The sequence below is a fragment of the Colobus angolensis genome, unplaced genomic scaffold (assembly GCF_000951035.1).
Source record: "Colobus angolensis palliatus isolate OR3802 unplaced genomic scaffold, Cang.pa_1.0 Scaffold73, whole genome shotgun sequence".
Taxonomy (NCBI): domain Eukaryota; kingdom Metazoa; phylum Chordata; class Mammalia; order Primates; family Cercopithecidae; genus Colobus; species Colobus angolensis.
This window is the reverse complement of record NW_012121043.1, coordinates 6,812,879-6,840,193: the sequence shown is the minus strand read 5'-3', so window position 1 is coordinate 6,840,193 and position 27,315 is coordinate 6,812,879. Positions and strand designations below refer to the sequence as shown.

The window sequence follows — 27,315 nt, the reverse complement described above, 5'->3', positions numbered from 1 at the left end:
TATAATTTAGAGGAGAATAATATTGCTTTTATGAGTTATGGGAGATATAAAAGTGTAATGTCTACGGAATTTGTTCTTAGTTCAATAAATACATTTAATAAAGATGTACGGATTGTCAACCATATAGGAAGTATTATGCTAGTTATTTTGGGTGAAACAATTATAAATAACATATTGGCTCTTTTGTTTGGAAAGTGTCAGGCAAACAGGAGTAATAATGAGTTACTGCGAAAAACTAAATACAGAATGAAATAGGTATCTAGCACACTGCTTTTCAAACTTTATAATTCATATAAATTATATACAGCTTACTCCCAGTAAAATGAAAATTTTGATTCAGGAGGTTGAGTGTGTAGTCAGTGTCTGCATTTCAAACAAACTCCATGTGATTCTGGTCCATGGACCTTACCCTGATTAGTAAGACAGTAGTAAAAGCCACTGTGGATGTGGAACATGGAGCCAAGATTCTCACTAGAGAAACTGAGGAGGTCACTTATGAATTAAGTGACCTCAATTTCAAGTGAAGTCACTTGAAATATGAGTACAATATGTGATATAAGAAAAAAGGGATGGATATTTCAAAGAACTCACATCATCAAAATCTTAAGCCATGTTCATCAAAATATGACCGATATCTACTGGGCCTCATAGCATGCCACTGGATTTGAAGTGATGCTCTAGGGGGCAATATAGTGCTTTACACAAATGGATTAGCAGTTTAGGAGACAAGTTTCTAAGCCTTGTTATGCCGGAATGTCCTCATCTGTTACTGAGAATGTAATAGTCCTGGTTCATAGCATTGTTGTGGGACGAAACGACAAATTGCAGTAAAATCTTTAGGTTTCTTCCTTGGACATAGTAAGGACTCAATAAATGTTAGCTCAATACTCTCATATTCTGAGCAAATGGCATAAATCAAAGCACAGAGGAGAAAACTCTATGTTCTAGAAAAACAGTTTCCGGTGTGAAGAAATATAATGGAAGAGGAAGCTAAAATGTCCAATTTTTATTTAATCACAGATGCACTTGGGAAACTTTATCCTGGCTAGGAGAGTGCTAAGATTGGAACTAACTCAGTAAAACTGAGCACTTCTCCTTGCTGTTTTGGCACAAGTGAGCTGCTCAGGGAGACTACTGCCAGAAGCTCTTTGAAAAGGTAGAGCTTACACAGTCATGAAGAATGCATGAGACAGTGTAGAGAACTGAGGAAAGGGAAAAGCACCAACAGCAGGAAGAATAAGCATGCAAAGACACATAGTGAACACAACTTTCCTAAGAAGTTATCAGGTGAAGAATAGTCGACAGTTTCTGTTGATGAAGTAAAACAAAACAAATTCGAGAGACCAGAGCCAGAGAAAAGACAGCCTTGGAAGTTAGGGAGATAAACTACAGTGTGTGAAGTGCACTAAAACCCCCAAAGCACTCATCTACATATGCCTAGACCAAATTTATGTTTTCATAATTCACAATTTCAAATACTACCCCCTGATATTGACAAAAGCGGACTTATACATGTAGCATTGAACAAAATCTACTCAGGATACCAAATGGAATCATTGGGCCTACTTTCTCCTTCTTAAGAACTCAGAGAATTAACAAAAGTCAAACAAAGCTGTATTCATAGGACAAGGGGGATACAGCATCCTAAAAACATCAATTAAATATCTTATCTTGTTATAGACACTTGTTATTTTCCTAACCGCCTTTGCTACTTCTCTTTTTCCAGAACCAAATTACTGAAAGCATATAAGTATGTTTTCAGTATTACTGAAAGGATACTTTGAGTATTACTGAAAGTGTATAGGTATACTTATACTGAAAGGATCGTTTCAGTATACTTTCAGTAATACTGAAAGTGTAAAGTGTACTTAAATGGCACTAAAAAGAGGGGGGAAAAAAAAGGAAAAAAAGGCCTTTTCTATGCTGAAAACTTTGTACCTATTTAGAAAATATTAGGCCCAGATATTTGTTGCCTTACCGAGGTCTCTAGTTGAAACTAAAATAGAGTCATAAGAAAAAAAAAAAACCAACAGGTTGCTGACAGTCATGAAAGAGAAGTATATTTATTTGGTTTAATTCAATCAGGGTTAAAAAGAAACACAGAAGAGTTGTTTCATTTTAAGTGTTTCTTCACCATTTTCCAGAGAGAAGAGCGTTGAGATTAACAGAATTTCTTAAAATAGCGATACACTGAAAGGTGATCTTTTTTAGGAAGAACAGAGCCATGTTTCTGTTTAAACTTGGAAGGAGAATCCTCTTTTGCGCTGTTCTAAATATAGACACAATAACGTTGGAGAGGTTTCTGCTGTGTCACATGATCATATCTTCAAGGAAAGCTTCACTCACCTGAATCTCTTAACTTGCCTGGGACTTGTACAGTATGTTCTCTAATGCAGTACATGGTTATAGATTCAACCAAATTATTTCCAGAATATTTTCCAACTAGATATGGTCTATTTGCTTACACTTGTGTAAATCTTATTAAAATGTTTAAAACTTACACAAAAGGGATATATGTTTGGAAAAATGTATAGTAAATTATCTTAATAAGAAAAACTTAAATTTTCAATTCTGCTCTTCCGGTTGTGTTTTGTAATTGTTGTAGCCTGCACACACACACAAACACACACACACACACACATTATTGTTAGAAAGACAACTTTAAACCTTTCAATGTAGCATACTTGCTGATCAGGTGACCTATACACTATCTTTAACTTTGCACTAATTTTTAACAAAATATTCTGGCTCTTAGCTCACTGTGGCACCTTGGAAAAGTATCATGGCCACATTGTGCAGCAGATACCTGTGAAATGACAAAGGCCTCTTGCTACAAGATTTGCTAGCTTTGGAAATGTAGGTATGGTCTTTTTACTTGTGTCATTCAGGTTTTCGATTTACACTTTCCTTTTCCTTTCTGTCTCTTAACTATATCAAGGGTTCAGTTGCTGCCCTTATAGGAAAGCACGAGGAAGTGGGGCAATCTAATTTATTTTTCATTTGAGTTTGGACATGTTATTACAAACACACAAAAAGTAAGTGGCATTCAATCAGTTCAACAATGAAACCAGGGTGCAGTGCTTTAAATATTTCCTTAATTTATCCAGATACTGCTATTGATCAATTGGTGTACAGTTCTTTTCCTCGCTGTCCAGATTCCATCCCAGGTCACTGTTAATTGAGCTTATATACTTAGAAGTAAACATATTTATTTTTATTTTTAATGTAAAACTCTTATATATTTTTATATATGACATCCAATCAGTTCATTCTAAAACAAGAGCTGGGACTAATTCAAACTCTTTATTTAGAAGAAAACGTGAATGAGTGTTGTTTCCTTGCCCATTGTTACTGCTGAAGTTCAAAGACAGTTAGGTCTGGAGTGCAGTGGTGCCGTGCATTCTCTCAGCTCACTGCAACCTCCCCCTCTCAGACTCAAGCAATTCTTGTGCCTCAGCCTCCTTAGTGGCTGGGATTAGAGGTGTGCACCACCAAGCCTGGCTAAATTTTGTACTTTTAGTAGAGACAAGGTTCTGCCATGTTGGCCAGGCTGGTCTCTAACTCCTGGCCTCAAGTGATCCACACACCTCCACCTACCAAAGTGCTGGGGTTACAGGTGTGAGCCATCGCACCTGGCCAACAGTTAGCTATTTAGCTCAGAATTTATTCAATATTCATGAAACATTTGGTCTTCTCATTAGAGAATTTTCATTATCTGCTAATACGTAGCTTATTAGACTGATTAGTTTAACTCCAATAATGAAATAATCACAGATTCAAGATCCTCATCTCTTTTCCAGCTAACCATATTGCAAATGACACCATCCATCATTGAGGGAATCAGGAAGAGAATAAAGATGATTGAGAATTATATATTATTATTTAGAAAATTTTGTCATCTGTCATGAATTTATCATATATATAAAGCAACTAAAAAAGTGTCTGCTCCTTAATAGCGTGTTCAATAAATGTTATGCCTGTTCCTTCCTTTCAGTTCCCTCTAAATGATATATTTACTGTTGATGTAACAAATGTATTAAATGACACTACTAGGAAAAGCTCACTGTTAGCTACAAAGCAATTCAAATTTAGCAATTAATACTAAATCAGATAAAAAGAAAGTGTTAAAACTTCTCTTATTCTATGGCAAGCAAATAACATCAAGTTGCTCTGGCTTTAAAAATGAAAGAATAATAAACCAACATGGTACACATTTAATTTGAAGTAAAAAAAAATCAAACTACAGGTGAAATTTCAAACCAGCAAAATGATTACGGAATTTAAGAACAGGTAGATGCATACATTCTCATAAACTCTTTAAATTCTTCATTGTAGTTTCAAACTCTTTGTGTTCAACACTAGTAAAAGTAGTAGTAGTAGTGCCTGTCATATCAACTGCAACAAATAAAAATAGTAAACCCAAACTATAATTTGAAATCATTAAGCTTATGAAAAACTGAATAGATTACAAAGCTGAAGATAAAGAGTATTAACTCACATGAACCTGTGCTCTCCATAAACAATACACATTCACTACAGAGAGCAATTTTCTTTTTTAGGTGTTATCTTGGCAAATGTGCAGTTTAGGCATTCAATAGATGCTCAGTGATCTTCACTGAATTCCCCCTGTGTATATGCTATCTTCCCAAAGACATGGTCTTTCTTCTTGGGAGGGTTGGTTTTTTTTTTTTTTCTGCTTTCTGTACCTGGTAAAGTTCTTATCTGAACATCTTGGTCAAACGTAAACTCTTTGGGTGAACATTTGAGAGTCTTCCAGCAAGAGTTGGTCACTCCATCTTCTGTGATCCCTCCTTCTACTGCTTTACTATCCTGGCTGATCTGGGATGTCCAGAGGAATAACCACCTGCCCCCTTCACCATTGCATTCCTCCAGTTTAAAATATGTCTTATTTTCGACCTCTGCTGTTTACAACACTTTATTGCTTGCAAAAAAGCATGCTATTCGGTCAAGCGAGAATACGATTTATAACTTTGTGGACTTAGCAAAGTAGATTTTACTAAAGATTTCTGATCATTTTGAGCATTTTAAATATGTAGTTCATTTTCAGTTGATAATGAGTTTAGTCTAGTTTTTCATAATACATGTGAATGTGAATGAGCCAATAGAAACATAATAGCTTATTTTATTAAATCTTACTGCTTTCTAATGTCCTCTTTTTTCTTATGCTACTACTTAATAGTGTTGTTACATCAATACATTTGAGAAACTCCACAATGATAGTTAATATAAGATTCACTGAGCATCAACGTTTTTAGAGTATCTGTAGAATTATGAAAATATGTAAGGCCGGGCGCGGTGGCTCAAGCCTGTAATCCCAGCACTTTGGGAGGCCGAGATGGGTGGATCACGAGGTCAGGAGATCGAGACCATCCTGGCTAACACGGTGAAACCCCGTCTCTACTAAAACATACAAAAAAAAAAAAAAAAAACTAGCCGGGCGAGGTGGCGGGCGCCTGTAATCCCAGCTACTCCGGAGGCTGAGGCAGGAGAATGGTAATCCCAGCTACTCCGGAGGCTGAGGCAGGAGAATGGCGTAAACTCGGGAGGCGGAGCTTGCAGTGAGCTGAGATCCGGCCACTGCACTCCAGTCCGGGCGACAGAGCGAGACTCCGTCTCAAAAAAAAAAAAAAAAAAAAAAAAAAAAAAAGAAAATACGTCACAAGATGTTGTATGGATTGTATGTTTTAGAGTTTGTAGAATGCTATAAAGATTTGCATTTGACTCCATAAACAATACACATTCTACATCGACTCCTTCAATATTAATGTTGTAGGTACTTTACCAACCTAAAGCTACAATTAATTAAAGAATAATTTTAGTTTACACACATGGACATTACCCCTTTGTAGAATGAGGCTAAGTAAACTGTGAAAACATTTAAAAAATTACACAAGGGTAAGACTTATATACTGACTAAAATATCTGATATATTTGTCTTCTAGAGGTATACATTTATGTATGATTTTACTCCATGATGTCTTCATAAGATGAAAATAGAACATCAAAACTAAAGTGGCTATGTTTTAAATTTAGAGCCTAGGGTGGAGGATGGTAAGTAATTTCAAGTGTTTAATTGAAACCAAATGAAAATAAAATTGTAACAGGCACACAAGACTTATGATTTGTTGCATTATGTTTGTGATAGCTTGAAGTTCCACATTCTAGGAGGCCTGGTAACAGATGGCTAGTCTGTTGCACATTTGATCGCAAATGGTAATGTAGTCTATATTGTCCCATGCAACTTGCAGTCCAGTATGAACAGGAAGAAATAGAAAGTACCTGAGACAAACATTTGATCCCCACTCTCATTATTTGCACATGACGGGAAGCTTGTAGGGCAAGGTTTCTTTAGAAGGGCACTGTTGACCTTTCACCCCAGATCATCCTTTGCTGTGACGGCTGTCCTGTGCATTGTAGGATATCCAGCAGCACTTCTACTGCTGTCGTCTAGATTACGTTAGCATCTCCCCAGTTGTGACAGCCAAAAATGCCTCAAGACGATACCAAGTATCTTCTGGGGAACAAAATCATCCCTATTTGAGAACTACTGCTTTAAATGTTGTACAATCAGCAAGGCAAAGGAAACCACATGAGGTCTACAAATTATCTGGGATTTTATATATACTAAGTGAAATCAACTTTCTAGGGATATTGTATAGCCCTGTCATAGGCTATACCTTTACTAATAGAAGAGCAGGGGTCAAGTTCACCAGAGCCAATCTTCTAATACTTGGATTTTGATGGTATAATAATATCCCTTCTGGATTTTTTGTTTTATTTTATTTTCTCCTTTCTTCTTTTTTCCTATCTTCCTTCCTTTTCTTTTTCTTTTTTAGGATAACTTCCTGTTAATTTAAGTTTTGCTAGTAAAGCTTAAAGTCACTTTATAAATTAAGCATCAATTTTTTTATTAAATGGAAGTATCAGTAAGCAAGCATTTTAGTAAGACACAAGTGCTTGCTCCAAGAGCAAACACTGTCTACAGCTACAAAAACATAAACGTTATTGGCATAGAGAGACACTGAATAAGAGTCCTTGAGGGCCCAATTTGGTTCTGAAATATAGTTAAAAGAAGAAGCTGGGGCAATAAATTTTAATTGAGTCACACTTTACAATAAGACTTGCTGCATTTAAGCTGAGGAGCTGTAGTTCTGAGTCTACCAAACTAAAATAAATTGAATATATAGGAGTCTAAGTTTCCTACAAGTAATTCATCACAGAGCTTATGCATATTTCTGTTCTTGATTGTGACCACAAAAATTTCTCTTTCCTTTTCACCTCCCACCTCAACAAATTCAAGCTCATATTGCATGAGTATTATTTTTTTCTGGTTTAGAAATTGCTTTCCCAGCTTATGTATGTGAAGGACATTTTAAAAATGTAGATGCTTTAGAAGGATGTGCCACATTAGGCACTCAGAATATTATAAAAGCACAGCTAGTTACTATGAAAATTATTTATGAAGATGTGCTTTTTGACCATATTTAAACATTCAAAATGAGGCATTTACTTTTACTGGTCTCTATATCCACATGTAAGTTCCCAAGATATATTTATGTATTTCAGAAAAGCTTCCAATTGCTTGGAGCAAGCCCAGAATCACAGCATATGGAGTGTATCTAAAACCTCAATTTCAGAAAGACCTCCAATTCAAACTTAACAGAATGAGAAGTTAATGTTTGCTCCTTATATCTCCAATACCAAACCTTCAGCCAGTTCCTCCACGTTCTGACTTCTCATCTATGTATACCTAAGTAACTGAAGGGACAGGGTAAGTTTAGTCATTTGCTCCATTTGGGTTCCTAAGCTTAATAATAATCAGGAGTCTTGGTTTCTGGGCTCAGTTTTGACCCTCCTATTTAATTTTAGTCAAGTTTCTTAACCTCTCTGCACAGCTGTCTTGTCATTCAAAAACAAGGTCATGGACTATATAAAATTTGACTTTACGTTCAGTTTTATCTTATCGCTTAACAGCTTTACTGACTTATGAACCATAGCTCTTTCAACTTTCTATCTTAAACCTACACAAATATCAAGGATGATGACATTTTCAGTGTTAATTATTTTGGACTCTTAAAGAAAGACTAACTTTGGACTGAATTGCATATCCACATGGTGTCACCTTGATTTATGTCTCTAGAATTCTACAGAAAAGTTAAAGGAGATGAATAAAGTGCTACAGGTAAAGATGCTAGGGATTCTCTGGACAAATGCATTACATAATTGTCAAACTCCACTGCAGGATTAGTTGAGAGTCTAAAACCTTGTCCACTTTGCCTAGAAACAGCAGTTAGATGAGGAATCACACAGTAAGCCTCTTCTTGAAAGATTCTGCAATTCAGTTCCCTAAGCTCAATGAATTTAGACAGTTCAACGAGACATGTGGCTAAAAGCCTGAATTTTTCAGGAGCTTCACTGAAATGGGTTAGGGGGCTTCAAGTTCTGATTTCTAAAGAAAAGGAGTATAATTGTTGAAATCTCTGGATATTGAGGCGTAATATCACATAGCTACCAAATGTTTCTCTAATTATATGTACAAATCTCTGCCTGCCGATTTAGGAAAGGCTTGCTGGTTATAGTTCATATTTCCTGTTTTTGAGCTTTGTCAGGTCATACTTAGAGTGACAAAGGACTTTGGAGAGTTTATCTGAGTAAACCCAAGTAATTGAGTATTTAACCTGGAGAGAAATATTAGCTTCTCAGGTTAAAAGTGGAACTATAGAGATAAATTATTTGGCTAAAAGATTTAGCATCTATCTATTGTCAGGGACTAAAATTCATTCACTGCAGACAACAAGGTGAAGGGTGATCCAAGAAGGCTCCCAAGGGAAGCATCTAGTCTTATCCCCAGTAGTTCAAATCTCAGAGCCACTGAGAGAATAGTTTCAGCAGATGTTGATTGCCACAAGAGATCAGAGATAAACGATCCTTTAGGTAGCAAAACCTCATTCTTTGAACTTTTCAGATCTTTCAACATCATGTGAAATGATTAAGCATTTCTTGAAATACAGGAAAATCTCCATGTTCTAAGTTATTCTATGGCTATCCAGGAAATAAAACACAAACTCGTAATGCTTATGTTACTTTCAGATTCTCATAAAACAGTGTAAAAATTAAGTAATCTGATGTATGATATCTATCTTCAACAAAAATAATGCAAACATTGGGGTATAAGTCCATATATATATATATATAGAGAGAGAGAGAGATAGATATATCCACACATATATACACACACATATATAATCCTAATATGAATCTGGCTTTTTTAAAAGTTCGATGAGGTTTTAAATGTCCAATTTTGTATTTTTTATATATATTCAATCTCTAATTTTTAATATCTCTAATTTCTTTTTTTTCTTTTTCTTTTTTTTTTTTTTCTTTCTGAGATGGAGTCTCACTCTGTCGCCCAGGCTGGAGTGCAGTGGCCAGATCTCAGCTCACTGCAAGCTCTGCCTCCCGGGTTTACGCCATTCTGCTGGCTCAGCCTCCCTAGGAGCTGGGACTACAGGCGGCCGCCACCTCGCCCGGCTATTTTTTTGTATTTTTTAGTAGAGACGGGGTTTCACCGTGTTAGCCAGGATGGTCTCGATCTCCTGACCTCGTGATCCACCCGTCTCGGCCTCCCAAAGTGCTGGGATTACAGGCTTGAGCCACCACACCCGGCCTAAAATCTCTAATTTTTAAAAAAGTTACAGTAATTCATTTCAAAGTCTGAACTTGTAGCACTCTGAACACAATTTTTTGAAGAAGCAACGGTAAATTAGTAGAAATGTAGCAGAGGATACTGACAACTGGCAATTAAGATGATAGGAATAATGTTAAATTCATTCTAATAATTGTTTTGAGATAAGGTCTCACTCTGTTGCCCCAGCCTAAAGTGCAATGGTGTAATCAAGGCTCACTGCAGCCCTGACCTCCTGGACTCAAGTGATCCTCCCACATCAGCCTCCTGAGTAGCTGGGACTACAGGCATGCATCACCAATAGGAAACGAGGACTAGTCACCGTTAGCTTGACATTTAGTCTGAGCTAAATTGTTAATCTAATGATTTAAACTGCCTTCCTGCAAGGTGGGCCTCTTGGAATCAGGGCAATTATTAAAATTATTTTATTCAATTGAAAATTAGTGAAAGCAAAATTAATGTTTCTTTAGCCTCAATATTTGCTCCTTCCTTCAAACCCATTTTCTGCTCTAGTGTCATTTTACCAGACCATTTCTCACACCATCCTATATAAAACTGCATTCTCCATAGACTGTCTGCATTCTTCATTTTACTTTCCTGCCTTTACTTGTGTGCTCCTGTGTTCCACTTCACAATTATAGTTTTAATTTTTCACCACATAAATCTGGATAGTTGTTTTTTACATGTTTAAATGTTCATGCTACTCATCTCTCTGAAATAGATGGGTAGAAAGTACTAGACTTTCCATTAAGTTTTGGTCCAACATTAATCACTGAAAGCACTGAACCTTCGAGAGTTTTCTAGTTATTGAATAAATGGTTGTATTTGCTGCTGCTACCTGCAGGCATATTCGTATCATAAGAAGGGAGGCAATACATTCATCATTGACTTTTTTTTGTTCACAGCTTAAAATACTTTTACTATATGAAGGACACAAATTAGATATTTTGTTATTACCTTTTTCAAGTAGGTATAAGTGACATGTGACATATATTACTTATCAAATTAATATGTGTCTTTGGTATTATACCAATTTTGATATGCATAGATTTTTAGTTCTTGAAAATGTTACAGAACAAAGCCTCCTGTTTTCTGTTATTTATGTTCTTAGATTGGAGTTACCAATCCTTAAATGAAGGATTATCCTTCAAATGAAATCAAATAAAACAAAGTTGTACTAGAATATATCTGGCATCAATGTGGCAGAGTCACAGATCTAAAAAGTGAAATAAATCATTACGTAAAAGAAAATGTTCTAACAAAACCCAGTTAGTATGTACTAAGTAGGCAACTTCAGAATAGAAATGAAAAAGAAAACAAATCTAATAATGGGGAATATAGCCAAGGACAACTCAATTTGTTTTCTCAAATTTTCCAACTCAGTTTATGTGGTAATTATGCTCCCAAAATGAACTTAAGGACATAGGAAGAATTGAAGTGACGGATTACACAACATCTAAATAAGATAAAAGTCTGTGTTTTCAGTAACTTGATCCTGTATAAAACAGAAAATTAAACATGACCATATTGGAATTTAGGATTCCATGTATTTCAACATATGAATATAGAAATGTTCATCTATATAGATGCATGAATGCATATATGCAAAAATACTAACCAGTTAAAAATAAAATTTCATAAGAGCAAAGATTGAAAAATCATTCAGGGGCAAACTGTCCTACAAGAGTGTCATGATTCTGTTAGAACGAAGTAAAGTAAATTAGTAGACCCAGGGCAAAAATACAACAAACATGTTCTAATTATACTTTCAAAGTCACATGATGAGAAACCAAAGGAAAGGAATTCGTTTTTCTGTTTTTTTTTTTTTTTCCAGACACAAAACTTCTTTGATGATTTAAATTTGTGGATCTGAATGCTCTAATCATATCCATCCCAATGAAGTCCATGGACTTTCAAGATGATTTGGCAGCTTTGGTGTGCAGCTGCAGTTCTGCTTTCAAAGCTACTTCTTTAAAATACATTATAGCACATAAAACTATGCCATAGTGTAGATTTACACCGGTGAATAATGACAAAAATATTCATTTAGTTATTAAGGGGCTTTTGTCCCTGTAAAGTATCCTTAACAGTGGCTTTCAATGTGTCATCCAAGCATCTATGTGGGTCCCCAAGAGCATTTTAGGGGTCCACAAGATAGAAACTATTTTCGTAATAATACTGAAACTTCACAGCCTTATTCATTCTGAACATCCCATGAGTGTACAGTGGAGTTTTACAGGCATTACATGATGCATAATAATATTGTATAATGGAAAATATCAACATTTGTAATTTCTGCATAACACAGTAGTGAGAAATGAGAAGAAATAACAAGAAGTGAGTATTGGGGGAAAAAGAAATCTGATTCCCTACACAATATCCTTACGTAAAAGGAAAAACAAACATAAAAGTGTATAGTACTGTCTTAGCTGACCCATTCATATCAGGCAAGCTACTGACAACATAAGGAAGGAAAGCTTGTGACACACTCAAAAAAACACAGTGTGAGAGAATATCTGAGTTTCTGATAAATTAAGTTTTGAGCTAAGGTGTTCCCTCAACTCCTCAAATACTCTTCAAAGTTTAAGAAGTTTGAAATACATAAATAGATTATATAATTTCTATACACTCCTCTATCCTGCCTCTCACAGAGATGTTTTAAAACGAGAGCGACAGACATTCCATGCTCTATTCTTTTCTACTGACATTGATTGAAATGCCCCTCATAATTCTTCAGTGCAACTACACTCTACCTACAGGCAATAGCTTTCAGAGGATCAGCCAGGAAAGGGTCACTGCACTGAGGCACCAAATCTTAATCTCCAGAAACTTCAGACGCTAGATGAACTGCGTTAAATGTTATTAATGTGACTGACTTTTTAATGCAGATTAACCAGGATTTGTTATCTAAAAGGAATGCCTCAGCAAATTGTTTTGAATGGTGAACTTGTTTTCCTGAAATAACAATAATCAGAGCACACTAAATCAAGTAAACAAGACAGATGTCTAAGCTGGGTTTACTGCTTTGGGTCAACAAACAAACAGAAAATATATGCACACAAATATAATCTTTTTTTCTTTTTCTTTTCTTCATTTTAAATTTATTATTATTTATTTATTTTTTGAAAAAGGGTCCCGCTCCATTACTAGGCTTTAGCCCATTGCAGCTTCAACCTCCTGGACTCAAGTGATATTTTCACCTCTGTCTCCCGAGTAGTTGGGACCACAGGTGAGTGTCTCCATGCTTGACGAATTTATGTTTTTATTTTTATTTATTTATTATTATTATTATTGTTATTATTATTGAGATGGATTCTCACTCTGTCCCCCGGGCTAGAGTGCAATGGCACAATCTAGGTTCACTGCAACCTCCACCTCCCAGGTTCAAGCAATTCTCATGCCTCAGTCTCCCAAGTAGCTGGGATTACAGGTGCATGCCACCACATCCAGCTAATTTTTGTATTTTTAGTAGACATGGGGTCTCACCATGTTGGCCAGGCTGGTCTCGATCTTCTGACCTCAGGTGATCCACCTGCTTTGGCCTCCCAAAGTGCTGGGATTACACGCATGAGCCACTGCACCTGGCCTATATTATTTTAATATATAAAAACATATATAGTATTTATATATAATATATATTTTTATTTATATATAAATATATAATATATAAATATAGATATATATACACATAAATAATATATATTATTTATATATATATTTTTTATTTTTTTACAGAGATGAAGTCTTGCTATGTTGCCCAGGCTGGTCTCAAACTCCTGAGCTTAAGAGGTCCTCCTGCCTCAGCCTCTCAAAGTGTCAAGATTATAGGCGTAAGTCACCCCACTCTGCTTATCGAGACAAGATTTTATCTCAGTCAAGCCTATGTCGCAAAATACTACTTGCTTAAAATTTTTTGATTAATGGCATCAGTCATAATTTAGCTTTAAATATAATTCCAAAAGAGAAATTCCCAAAACATTCTGTGCAATATCAGCATTCCTGGAGTAAGTATACATTTATTTCCAAAAGGAAAACTTAGAATGCTGCCTCATTTAGCTGTTTGGTGTATTTGTTTTTTAAAAAAATTGAAGTCCTATTACTTTATAACCATACCTCATATTTAGGGTAAACTATAAACTTATTGTACTAAATAAGGCCTATTATGGGAGATTAAATCAACGATGTCTAAATTACTCTAGAAATGCACATGCAAATTACAGCTTCTCGGAAGAAAGCCAGGACTCCCGTGGATCATTTGAGAGAGTTCCAAGAAAATACAAGGATGAACACTGAAGAACTCGAATCTGCTATTTATTGGTAGTGAATGAGCCTATTTGTTCAGTGTGTTTTTAAGAATCTTCAGAGACTGAAACAGAAATGCAAAGAGCCTGTTGCACTTTTATTTCAGAAACGTAAAGAGCAATTTCCATACCATACCTTTCTTCTAACATTAAAGAGGTCCTGACAAAGCAACCATCAGTGTAACCCACTAATTAGAGTTAACCCACTGTGTTCTCCATAGTATGAATCATCTAAAGTTGGACAAATGTTTCCAGTTCCTGCCAGAGAAACTATTCTTTTGAGTATCCTGGTAATCAAGCCTACTTATCGGGACAGAGATGCTCTCATGTAATAATTTAATATGGGGCCGGGCACAGTGGCTCAAGCCTGTAATCCCAGCCCTTTGAGAGGCTGAGGCAGGTGGGTCACCTGAGATCAGGAGTTTGAGACTAGCCTGGCCAACATGGAATAACCCCGTCTCTATCAAAAATACAAAAATTAGCTAGGTGTGGAGGCAAGACCCTGTTATCCAAATAATTTGTGAGGCTGAGGCATGAAAATTGCTTGAATCTGGGAGGTGGAGGTTGCAGTGAATCGAGATTGCATCACTGCACTCCAGCCTGGGAGAAACAGTGAGGCTTCATCTCAAAAAAATTAATTAGTTAATTAATTAATAATTTAATATGGCATAGAAATTAGAACCTGACTGAATAACCAGAAATTTAACATTTCATATAAAGTGTTTTATCAAATAGTTTTTATTTATCCTAAAGGTATTTTTCTTATATAATAAGATTGTTGTAACAAGGACAATGTAAGTAAGCGTGACACTTTTCATGGACTATTAGAAGTACTTATGTCATGACAGGTTAAGACAGAGAGCCTTAGAAAAAGAGTAGAAGTGAGTAGAATGAAATACACTCCTTAAGACAATAAGTATCCCTTGTTGCATATAGTGTCTACTGAACTGATAGTTCAGTGATTAAAATGATGCTTTGTTGCAGATACATTGGCTAATTTTTCTGATGATCAGAGAAGGAGATCAAAAGCACTGTTGAGGTATTTATCCCGTGTTTTGCAATTTCATCAAGTGTTCAAAGCTATATAATTGTAATCACTTGTAAATTTAACTCAACTAGCTACAACACACAAAATTTCTCTTAATTTGTCATGCTCTTATCCATCTGAATTGTGTTTGTAAGAAAAACATTTTTGTGTAGGACACATTTTAAGTGTCTAAGGGCTTTTCAAAAATACTCAGATTTTTTAAAAAAATATTTAGATTCATGAACAAAGTAAATTCACTATGAGGTATATTTGAAAATTGGAAAAATAAAAAGAGTTTATTATTAAAAGCCATTGGGAGAGTCCTAGCTCCTATATCAATGCATCTAGACATATCCCAACAGCATTGTGCCATTGTTATTCAGTGGTTCTATTATTGTGGCTTTACTTGAGGATGAAATGCTACCTGGCATATTAGGTTCTTTATTATATATAGCATGATATGCATGCCATGTGACAATTTTGATTATTGGAGTTCTCGAGTGATTTACAAATAGGATGAGCTTTTTAAAAAAAAAAAAATCAGGAATAAACTTTTAAAATTAGATAATAAGAAAACAGCAGAAGACTACCATCTTTGGAACCACCCATTCACTTGGCTGATGAGAATATGGAGAAAGATACTGCCATTAGGAGAGAAAAGTGATAAAAAACCATAGCAAAGACAATTGGGCAATATATATGCCAAAAACTCTCACATATTTGTACACGTTTTGATCCGGTAATGTTAATACTATAGAAGTATCCCAAAGAGGTAATCATGGACAGACAGGAAATAGATATCATGACATAAAAGTATCATTCATAATATGAATATATTGTAATTCTGCCCAATTACTAGTGCTTTAATTAAAGTATGTAAATGCATATAGTATTAGACATTATGAAATACTGTAAAAATATTTAATCATCTGGAAAATTATGTATTTTATATTTTTAAGTTAAAACAAGGCAGATAAAATGGCATTGATTTACACACAAAGTGCTGAGTTTATTGGTATGTTGAAATCATTTTATATATCAGTATATACAGCATAATCTCATTTTTGTAACTTTATGCCAAAAGAAGAGTTATTTACTTGTGAAAATTTATTTAAAAAATAGAAAGGATAAATTTAAAATGCTAATAATTATGTTTGTGTAGTATTAATAGTAATGTTTATTAGACATTTACTTGTTGTTTATCTATATTTTCTAAGTTTTTATCATGGAAAGAATTTTCTTTAAAGAAAAACTTAAAAATTAGCTGGGGCTGATGGCCCATGCCTGTAATCCCAGCTACTCAGCAGGCTGAGGAGTGAGGGTCACTTGAGCCCGGGAGAATCACTTGAGGTCAGGAGTCTGAGGCTGCTACAATGAGCCATAATTGTGCCACTGCACTCCAGCCTGAGTGACAGAGTGAAACCCTGTCTAAAAAACAAAAAACAAACACAAAAGAAAACAGCAACAGAAAAGTTCACAAAAAATTCAAATACATTTTTAATTAAATGGATGCAAATTAAAACATACACATTCAATTAATCCTGATAATAGTAAAATTAATGATAATACCTAGTTTTATCAAGAGTGTAGTAAAGTGTGCTTTCAAAATAGTCACATAATCTTTGACACAAAACATTCGTTTTTAGGAATGTATCATTAGAAAATCATGAGGCTCATAACAATTATGAATGCAGGCAGATCATTTATACATTTGCATAAAATATTAAAAAGCTAAATATAATAATAATTTGCTCACTAAGTAGGATTTGCTTTAAAAAAAGATAAAACAATATAGAACACAGCAACCTACTAAACATCAAAATTTAAAGATTATTTATTGACAATGAAATATATTCAGGAAGTGTACTGGTATGGAGAGAAATGGCATACAATTGTATTATGAATAATTATATTTAAATAATATATTCATGAACATGTTTGTATGTAAGAGTATGAAGAAAAATTTGGAAGAATTGGCTCACAATCTTATAAATGTTTTCTGTGGATGCACGATTATGGACAACTTTCCTTTATACATCTGTTTTGACATTTTTATAATAAAAATAGGTGTTACTTATTAAACATTGATTTGAAAGTGTTTCAAAATGATATGTAGTGGGATAAGGTCCTGAGAATTTATCGAATCTGCTAACTCAGGGTGACTCAACCATGGTGAAAAGATGGGTACATTTAAAAATATCAAGATTTGAGGAATGAGAGAATCCTGCTTTTGGTGGGAAATATTAAACTAAGGTATAGAATTTCAGAATTAAAAGAATTAAATGTTAAAACAGTGACCATCTATTCACCCAGAATAAATAATAATATTTTAATTTTAAGATATGTTTTCTTTGTGAAAAACATAATCGACAACACATTTTGGGTCATGATTTCTACTTATTTACAAATCAACATGATACAAGATGGAAAACAACGATGTAAGAGGAGAAAATCTGAGTTACTCACTCTTGTTGTATAAGCAGCCTCTGGGTCATCCTCTAGGACACGCGAAAGTCCAAAATCAGACACCTTACACACCAAGTTACTGTTGATCAAGATGTTCCGAGCAGCGAGGTCTCGGTGAACATAGCCCATATCTGACAGGTACTTCATGCCAGATGCTATCCCTCGAAGCATCCCCACTAGCTGAATGACAGTAAACTGGGCATCGTGTTTCTGTGAAGCAGTTCAAATGTACAATTAAGATACGTTCCTATTTCTTAAAGATGTATCTTTATTGGTTAAAATGTCACATATTGAATATTGTAACAAGACTGACTACACACACTTTAGTCCTAAGCACTCAAGACAAAGATATGTGGCTAATGGATACGAGGCTGAAACAAAGTAACACAGTGGCTATGTTATCAAATACTTTGTAACAGGAAGTATCTTAACGTTCTTTGACTTCAGTTTAAAAGCAAGGACTTTCTTGGTGCTTAAGTGACAAAAAAGCTAACTCCTCCTCAGACTCATTAAGGTTAAGAACAACAAAATGAAATGAATCTTGTGGCTAGTTTAGGTTGATATTTATTTGTTTGATTGAATTTTTATTTCCCCTTCTTTGTTTCCTGATATTTTATGAATCATTTCAAATAAGGTAGATGCTACATTTTTAAACATTATCATAAATAATTAGCTCATAATTAGTCAAAAATATTCATTGGATATTTATTTTTCTACCCACCTCTGAGTTGCAGGTCACAAAATAGAAAGCAATAAGAAACTAAATCACATAATCCAGCTTCCAATCTAATTTAATATTGGATTAAAATAGAAACACAAGGTTTAAAATGTATAGATAATGTATTAATATAAAAATTCCATTTATTACAAACAATAATTTTGAAATATTTATCACAATATTTTAACTCACTTGATTTTGAAAATGTTTATTTTTGAAATTACGATTGTGAAAATAATTGCTATTAAAATTTTTATTTGGCTAATAGATTTTAATATAAAGCATATCCTTTCTCACTCTTAGAAAATTTAAAATTTTCTTCCATGATTATGAATGATACTACATATTTTATCTATTTACCTATCTTTCTGTCATCTACATATCTCAATTTATATAGCACCAAAAGCACCTTAAGGACAGGGCCTATGTCTTTTCTGATGCCCTGCAATGACTGGTAATTGGTATTGTCTTGAAATTCATAAAATTGTTCAACATAATATTTGTTGAAATAGACGTAAATTTAATGTATACACTTTCTTATGGTGAAATATAGTATGTCAAAATATGGCCGGGTGCAGTGGCTCATGCCTGTAATCCTAGCACTTTGGGAGGCTGAGGAGGGCGGATCCCTTGAGGTCAAGAGTTCTAAACCAGCCTGGCCAACATGGTGAAACCCCATCTCTACTAAAAATACAAAAATTAGCCAGACGTGATGGTGGGAGCCTGTAATCCTTGCTATTCAGAAGGCTGAGGCAGGAGAATCACTTGAACCCAGGAGGTGGAGGTTGCAGTGAGCCAAGATCGCACCATTGCACTCCAGTCTGGGCAACAAGAGCAAAACTCCATCTCAAAAAAAATATAGATAGATAGATAGATAGATAGATAGATAGATAGATAGATAGATAGATAGATAGATAGATAATAGATAATTGTATAAAGCTTACCAATCTAAAGAATTAATATACATATCTAACACCAAAATGATACATCTAAATTGAAAATATATATACTTTAGTATTATAGCACATGCTTATTTTCTGAGTAGACAGCACTATTTGGAAAGTAGATGGTCTGTCTTATATCAGACTGTGATTAAATAATTATATCAGACTGAGATTACTTAAAATAAAAAAGAGACTTTCTGCCTTACATCAGTGGGTTTTATTACTTGCTTTAGGATTCTTTTTTATTTTTATTTAACGAGTGTGAATCTTGGCAGTATAAAAATATAATACTCTTTCGAAGAAGAATTCACAAATCTGTTTTAAAAATATAAAACATTAACATATGAACGCTGCAAAATAAAGGTGCAATTTTACAGCCCTCCTCTGTCTATTTAGCCTCAGAAAATTTCAGTTTTACTTTAAACTTCAATTACCGAATTGCTTGGCACAATGTTGGAGGGTGTCTCTAACATTTTCAGCAATTTATTCATATATATGTATGTGTGTGCATCTTACTTACACGTAAGAAACTATCCAAGGAACCATTTTCCATGTATTCTGTGACAATCATAACTGGCTTACCTAGGTATACAGTAAATAATAAATAATAATCAGTACAGTTCAACAAGTGTTATATAATGAGCATATATAATACAGTTGGATACACCTGATGATTATAGAGATGTAAGAACTTCACCTGTCTTCCAATTTTTAAAAAGTTGCAGTAAAAAGCCCTAGGTTTCATTAGAAAATAAAACTTTAAAAACCACAAAAATTGGAGAAGATTGGTTTCCAGAACAAAGGCCCATGACCAATAGTATCTAAATTGGTTTAACAGGTCTTTCAAGTAAAGAAAAAATATGCCCCTTTCCTCTCTTTAATGAAATTCTCACTATTCTTCAACACCAAATATTTCTGCCTTCAAGCCCAAGATAACGTTAGGAATTTAGCATTTATTTATTCTTTCTATGGGTATTTATATGCGCTATGTGTGCTCACACACATATATACGTGTAGGGCACTGTGGTAGGTATTCTCTTTTGTACTGCTTAGTGGGGAGCAAGTAGATCAACATTTCTGCCTTTATGGATTCCACACATGAGTTCTACAAAACAATTCAGAATAACAGTTATAATTATTTACCATATTTGCTTAACACTTAAAAATTATGAAATCAATGCTATGTTTAAATGGAAAATAAAACTGAAATTAAGATTGCTATTGAAAGTAACTTGTAATAACCATTTTGCAAATATGTAGCCTAAAATACCATGAAACATTTAACCCAGCATTTTACTGTATTTAAATAGTAGTAATTGTGCATATGATATTGGTGTAATTAATTTATTAACATATTAAGTATTATTATTTCCATTTTACACATGAGAAAACGGAGACACAGAGGTTAATTAACTTGCTGGGCATCATACACCTAATGAGTTATAAAGCTAAAAGTCACAACCTGAACACACTATGCTGTTGCTTTAGGAAACTGATAATGCGGGAAAAATGTAACATATGAAAAAGCATCAGACACAAAGGTGCTAAGTATACTGGATACATAGAGCTATGAATATAATAAACGTTCCACTACAGATAATGATTTAGTCAGTTATTGCATGTTAAAGCTTTGGATGATTTTAAATTAAAATGATGACCTGAAGACTGTAGCACGTTAGACAATTGTTACAGCATAATATTATGCAAAGTTGAAAACATAATTCTATATACATTATGGTAACAACTAGGAAGATTATGTAAAACTAACATTTTAAAAAGAAAAATACCAAAAAAAGGATGTTTTGATATAAAGTAAATTGCATTAGGTACTTGACATTTGTTATATCACTTAATCCTCACAGCTTACTTATGCTTTAGCAATATGCATTATTCTAATTTCACTGATTCCTACCCAGAAAACATTGTAGGTTTTAGCAACTTGTTGAGGTAATACAACTAGAGAGTAGTCCAGCAAATTTTAAACATGACCACCTCTAGTTTCAAAACCTATACATATTAACACACTGTAATTCCCTTACTTTATTATTGTTATAACACTATTTTAGTTATAAGTCCAGCATTTTACAGGAAGGAAAATCACTCCTTTTCCAAGTCCAGAAGACCTGAATTGAGTCCTAATTGAGTACTGCTGAAAACTCATGAGCTAATAACAAATTTTAAACAAACATTAATGTACATCTAACTGTATAACACAATTTTAATCTTTCCTCATATGTGTCTTATTTATCATGAGGTTAGTTTGCATTCTGATGCTAGAAAATACTTTCCTTTTCTTGATTTTTTCCTTTCATGTGTAAAAACTCTAATTTATACAGAATGTAAATTATGAGTTAGCATCATGAAGGTTATACTTTATATTCAGTAATTTGAATTTATTCCAGGAATTATGTCTTATTTATTAAGAAAAAATCTATTTCAATTCTATAGTTTCTGAGATAATTTTTATACATGTTAAAACCATTTGATACATTGATCTGCTTTCCATTAAGACACTGATTTATGTTTTTAAGGCACCATATAACATCTATCCAGTTAATGTAGTAATATCTGAAAAATTGCTTCAGTCAAAACCTTGAGCCCCCGGAACTTGCTTTATCAAAATTCCAACTAAACTTTGATGAAAAAATATTCAGAAAGAAAGGTAAGATTCACCATTTCCTTGAAAACTTAGATTTCTCCTGAATTAGTATCAGATGCTTAAAGACTTTTTGATTCTAGATGCCGGGCCTGAAATGAAATGGATGAGTAAATGAATGAATGAATAAAATCCTGTGTATGTGTGCTTTCTGTAAATCTCCATCAGTTTCTGTCTTTCCTCCTTCATACAGTGCTGGGAGGAATGATATGTTACCAAAATTCAATGCATACTTCAAATGCAGTCACAGATATTTTGCCTCACACCGCCAACTCTCAATATCATTGGCCAGTTACGGCATTTTTATACTACTCAGACCTTTGCTTATCACTCCTTTCCTTCTGGCTCCCAGCATTATGACCATTTCATTTCTCATTAGCATGTCTAGTAGACTGTTTGGGAAATGAAATAAAAGTAGCTGAAAAATCAAACCAGTCAATTAAGTCAAAGCCCCATGACCATTCAGAAATCAGATCAGCTTGCATTTAACTCTATCATTCAGGTATTTGTAAACACATCAGTTAAGATGGACAAGTCTGAAAATGTGCTTTGAATTATGTTCGAAGATTCTACAAACCAAATGTACAAAGAGTAAACAGAATCACAAATATTCTACCTTGGAAAACAGTATCTTGACTTAGAGTTTCCCTTTCATTGTGATTTTGATTATGATAAATAGGATTAAAGAAAAAAGAGATTTCAGTAGTGGTGAGAACTAGTTCTAACATACATTAAATGTGGTGGGAAATTATTTATAAAATGCCAGCTCATCTGCACATTATGCCATGTATTTGTACTCAAGTTTGCATGCTCTTTCAGGTCTATTTTGATTTACAAATGACACGAGCAGCTTCCTCAAGACAAAGCCTGTATCATTTGCTGCTTTCAGAAAACCCAAAACACATCTGGGTATACATACTAAACTCAATGAAAGTACTGTTCTATGACTTGTTGAAATGAAACCATCAAAAATAAGCAATACAAAATTTGCAGTGGAGTTTTACTTTTGTTCTCAAGTTGATTTATGAGTATAGATAAAATGGTGATCTTTCACAATTGTAGAGTAAAGGGAAGCAAATCAGTCTGTTAGAATCAGTTCCTTTTCCCAGCTATCCCCAGTGGCTCAGAGCTATTACTAATCATTGAATCGCTGCTTGATGACAGAAGAAATGTGATTCAAAATGTCTAAGAATTCCAGATTCAGCACCAGCTGTTTTACCACAACCTTCTCAATCGCATGTCTTATAAAGAGTGTATATGTATATATATGCATATGTATGTGTATATATTAATATAAATATATACACATACATATGCATATATATACATATACAAAGAGTCAGTCATAAAGATATTTTCTTTGAAATTTTCTAACACATTTTGTTTTCTAGATTAAAATATTTTCATTCAAACATAAACTGTTTATCAGATATTGAAACATGAAATATTTACATTTAATAATTTCAAATGGAAATGCTATTAACTTCCTATTAACAACAATAATTGGGTCTAACACTTTACCTCTTATTTTCAAAAGGATTGAACACACTCTAATGAGGGTAAATTATAAAATTCAAACTTTTGACCTTAGCCACTAGCAATCTATATAATCAGTGTCAAGATGGAAGAAAAAAAACAAAAACAAACAAAAACAAACGGGAGATGGAAAGTTGCAAAAAACTGACAAAATTTGCCTATTTCCAGGAAAGAAGATTTGAATCATCTTTGATGAGAATAAAAAATGTTTCATAGATTTTCACATATTATACCTAATTGATAACAATATTGTAATGAATATTGAACTGAAATATTGAACTGAAATATTGAACTGACTTAGGGTATTTTTTCTGTGAGTTTCTCATTAAATCATTGTAAAAGTACAGGACAATGTCTTCCAAATTCCATTTTAATCAAGACATTATTCTGCGGAAATGACCCCTATTACGTCTATGAGTTAATGAGAGCAGAGATCAAGCCCATTTGTCTGTAGTTCTAAATCCAACACCTATCAGTGTGCCAGTTACAATTGATCAAATTAGGTCTATAATTTCAGACTGGTCAGGGATAATCTCTCTCTTCAAAATCAGGATGAGAAACACTTTCTCCAAGACTTCCTTAACCAACAGTACTCTATCAGTCCTAACACATAGAATGCTTTACATTTGGCTGCTTGAAAAACATTTTTATTTATTTATGTTTAACTTGAAACAAAATTTAACATCTTCAAAGATAACAACTAATCTACTCTCCCTTACTCTAGTTAGACCTGAGTCATGCGGTAAGCACAATAATGTAAGTCATACAGTAAGTGGAAAGAATGTACTAGTGATCTGAATATGTTGTTTGATTTTATAAAATGTTTTTTTCTCCTTTCCAAGCTTTCTACCTTTTATTTATTTGCTTGCCTAATTTGAAAAGTTTAAAAAAAAAAAAAAACAGGATTTCAAGAATATCAGTGAAGACTATCATTATTAGAGTGCTCAAAATAATGCAAATAAAGGAGCTGATTTATTTGCAAAAGCCAAAAAAAAAAAAAAAAAGGTTTAAGATTTCCTGTACAATATTGAATTGAAATAATAATAACAGCCTTTTTCTTTTTTCTTGAAAAGAAATGTTTTTAAAGTTTTACTATTAAATGTAACGTTTGCAGGTTTGTTTATATTTGTTTGGGGGCTGTTCACATACCTTTATCAGGAATATATGATGTGCAAATAAAAAATTAAAATTGAAATACTTTATTTTTTGCATTTATTAAGATAGAACTTTCTTATTACCTATTAATGTTATGAGTTTTTAAAATTGTTAAATACAAAACCAACTTTTCATACTTGGAATAAACTACACTTTAGAAATAATGTAGTATCTTTTTTGATACACTTTCAGATATGGCTTCACAATCATTCTAGTGTTATAAAATTTTTGTTTATGCATTACAATAATGTTGTTATACATTCTGATAATAGCTGTATAGTTTGGTATCAAGATATTACTAGCCTCAGGATTTAGATGTGATACTTTTTCTCCCGTTCTGAAAAGGTTGTGTAAGACCACAATTACTCATACAGCCACTAAACTAGTGCAACATCATATTTCTTCTTTCTCTAGAATATTTACTGTATATATAAACTAGTGCCCTTTGGGCACATGCAAATCGCACTATAACAAACTTTGTAGGTTGATCTTAATTTTTCAAAAATATCAGAAAACCATCTTATCCATATAAATGAGAAAAATACACAATGCCACACTTTTTTGTAAGTCAAAATGGCCAATTCTTCCAAGGGACATAAGTGTACAGTGATGAAGAAGCAACAAAAGCTGTTTAAATATGTAAAAATAACATTCCCTGTCTTGTATTTTTCTAATATATGGAGCAGTGATTTTTATAATTTTGTTGATGTGGTTAGACAGTCATGTTCTGAACTCATTTAACAATTTGTAGCCATGAATGCATGATAAAACTTGGGTCATTAGGGTTTCCAAAATTTGTTATCCTAACAAACTATCTCTGTAAATTACTAGTAAAGTAAGTACAACATATGTATTCTCTTTCAAGATGACATGAAGTGTAGTACACTTGAGATAAATTCAGAATATTTTGAGAGAGAAACAGACAGAAAATAACAAGAATTTGGCATTGTTGGCCGGGCACGGTGGCTCAAGCCTGTAATCTCAGCACTTTGGGAGGCCGAGTAGGGCGGATCACGAGGTCAGGAGATCGAGACCATCCTGGCTAACACAGTGAAACCCCGTCTCTACTAAAAAATACAAAAAAAAAACTAGCCGGGCGAGGTGGCGGGTGCCTGTAGTCCCAGCTACTTGGGAGGCTGAGGCAGGAGAATGGCATAAACCCGGGAGACGGACCTTGCAGTGAGCTGAGATCCGGCCACTGCACTCCAGCCTGGGTGACAGAGCCAGACTCCGTCTCAAAAAAAAAAAAAAAAGAATTTGGCATTGTTACTAAATGATGACCTCTTATTCCAGAAATGTGTCCTTACCATACGAGCAGAGAAATAGGCAAGTGGAAGCCAATGACAAAGTTTTTGGTGAAAGTGGACACTCACACCAATATAGATAGGTTTTAATTATGAAAATCGTCTTAACGTTCTGCTCATAACATTCCTTAATAATGCAAAGTTACGGTTAAGTTATATGGTAGTTTTTTAAAATTTCCTGAAAATAATGCAAGACAAAATACACTAATCTCATCCAATATAATTCCTTCTATTTCACTAGGTGAAAAGTGGCCAGTGGAAGGTGTTCTTGGAGTCTGAACATTATTTGACTAATGGTGTGATGGCAGAAATATCAAACGTTTGCTAAAAACAAGTTCTATCCTTTTGAACTTAAGCTAAAATTGATAACACATGTTAGTGCCTCGTTCTGAGCAGAGCCTGTGCCCCCCCGGCTTTCTGCTACTTTGAAGATCAGAGACTCTCTCACCTTCTCCTGTTTAAGACCATCAGGCTCAAAAATATTAAAATTGTTTGTGGCTAAATTCAAATAAATGAAAATATGATGACTGAATAAAAAGCTTTAACAAAAGATTTCTTCAAATGATTTGAAAATGATACATTATATTAGACCTAGTGTTTCAAAGCACACAATTGAATAACAATAATAAACAGATTTATCTTTGAGCAACAAAAAAGAATTATTTTCAAGAATTTTTTCTATACACCCAAATTGATTGGTAAAATTTCAAACAACCAGAGGGGTAATTTAGATTTGCACCATTTTTGCCACTTAATATATTCTTATATAATCTCATTTGATCTTCAGTATCTGAAAATAGTAAGGCAGTACTTTTTAATTTTATGTTACAAGTGAAGAAATGAGTATCTGTAATTGTTTGATTTGTAGGAGTTCTCAGAGGAGTAAGGTTGTTTGAGAACTTGAATTCAGATCATTGATTATTAATCTAGATATTGATATGCCTGCTTTTGAAAATACTATTTTGCTCATTAAATTATAAGCTCTGCATCACTCTAGTTGTGTGTGCATGCACATGTGTGCATGTATAGATGTGCTTTCTGAACTCTGCAGGTAGATTGTTTTAGAAGTCTCAGGAAACAAAGACAATAACAGTAGTAGAATAAATAGCTTCTTTTGGAGACACAATTGCTATGTGTGTGTGTGTGTTAAATACAACATATCAACTTTATTGTAAGGAGTTTCTATTTCCTCTCAGATGTTACAGGGTGCCAGACTTAGAGCTTATAAATATGCCACCAAGGAGTTCAAAATCTAATTCTAGGGCTACTACTCTATTATATTTACAATATATGAGATGACTGGGATTTATATAGTCAGATTTGGCAGCTTCTTACATGCTTATTTGACCAGGGAGATATATCAAAGTTAGAACTCTCACCCTAAGAATAAGGCAGTTGTAACCTATATTAGAATGTTACAGAGTCAGGCTTGAATAAGATGTTTAATGTATAATACCTGCAATTTTTAATGGTCATTTTAGTGTATTTTTCTACATTCTTTG

The 27,315-nt window shown here is 33.8% G+C and overlaps 1 protein-coding gene across 3 annotated transcripts in view; it reads right to left on the bottom strand.

The window, feature by feature from the left end:
- Positions 1-27,315, bottom strand: part of EPHA3 (EPH receptor A3) — a 364,805-nt gene that overhangs the window by 28,292 nt on the left and 309,198 nt on the right. For all 3 annotated transcript variants that reach the window (XM_011927599.1, XM_011927601.1, XM_011927600.1), the window contains exons 12-13: positions 19,683-19,744; positions 17,501-17,710 (exon numbers count right to left, since the gene is read on the bottom strand). In XM_011927599.1, coding sequence (XP_011782989.1) covers positions 17,501-17,710; positions 19,683-19,744 — 272 coding nt within the window. The remainder of the gene's footprint in view (positions 1-17,500; positions 17,711-19,682; positions 19,745-27,315) is intronic.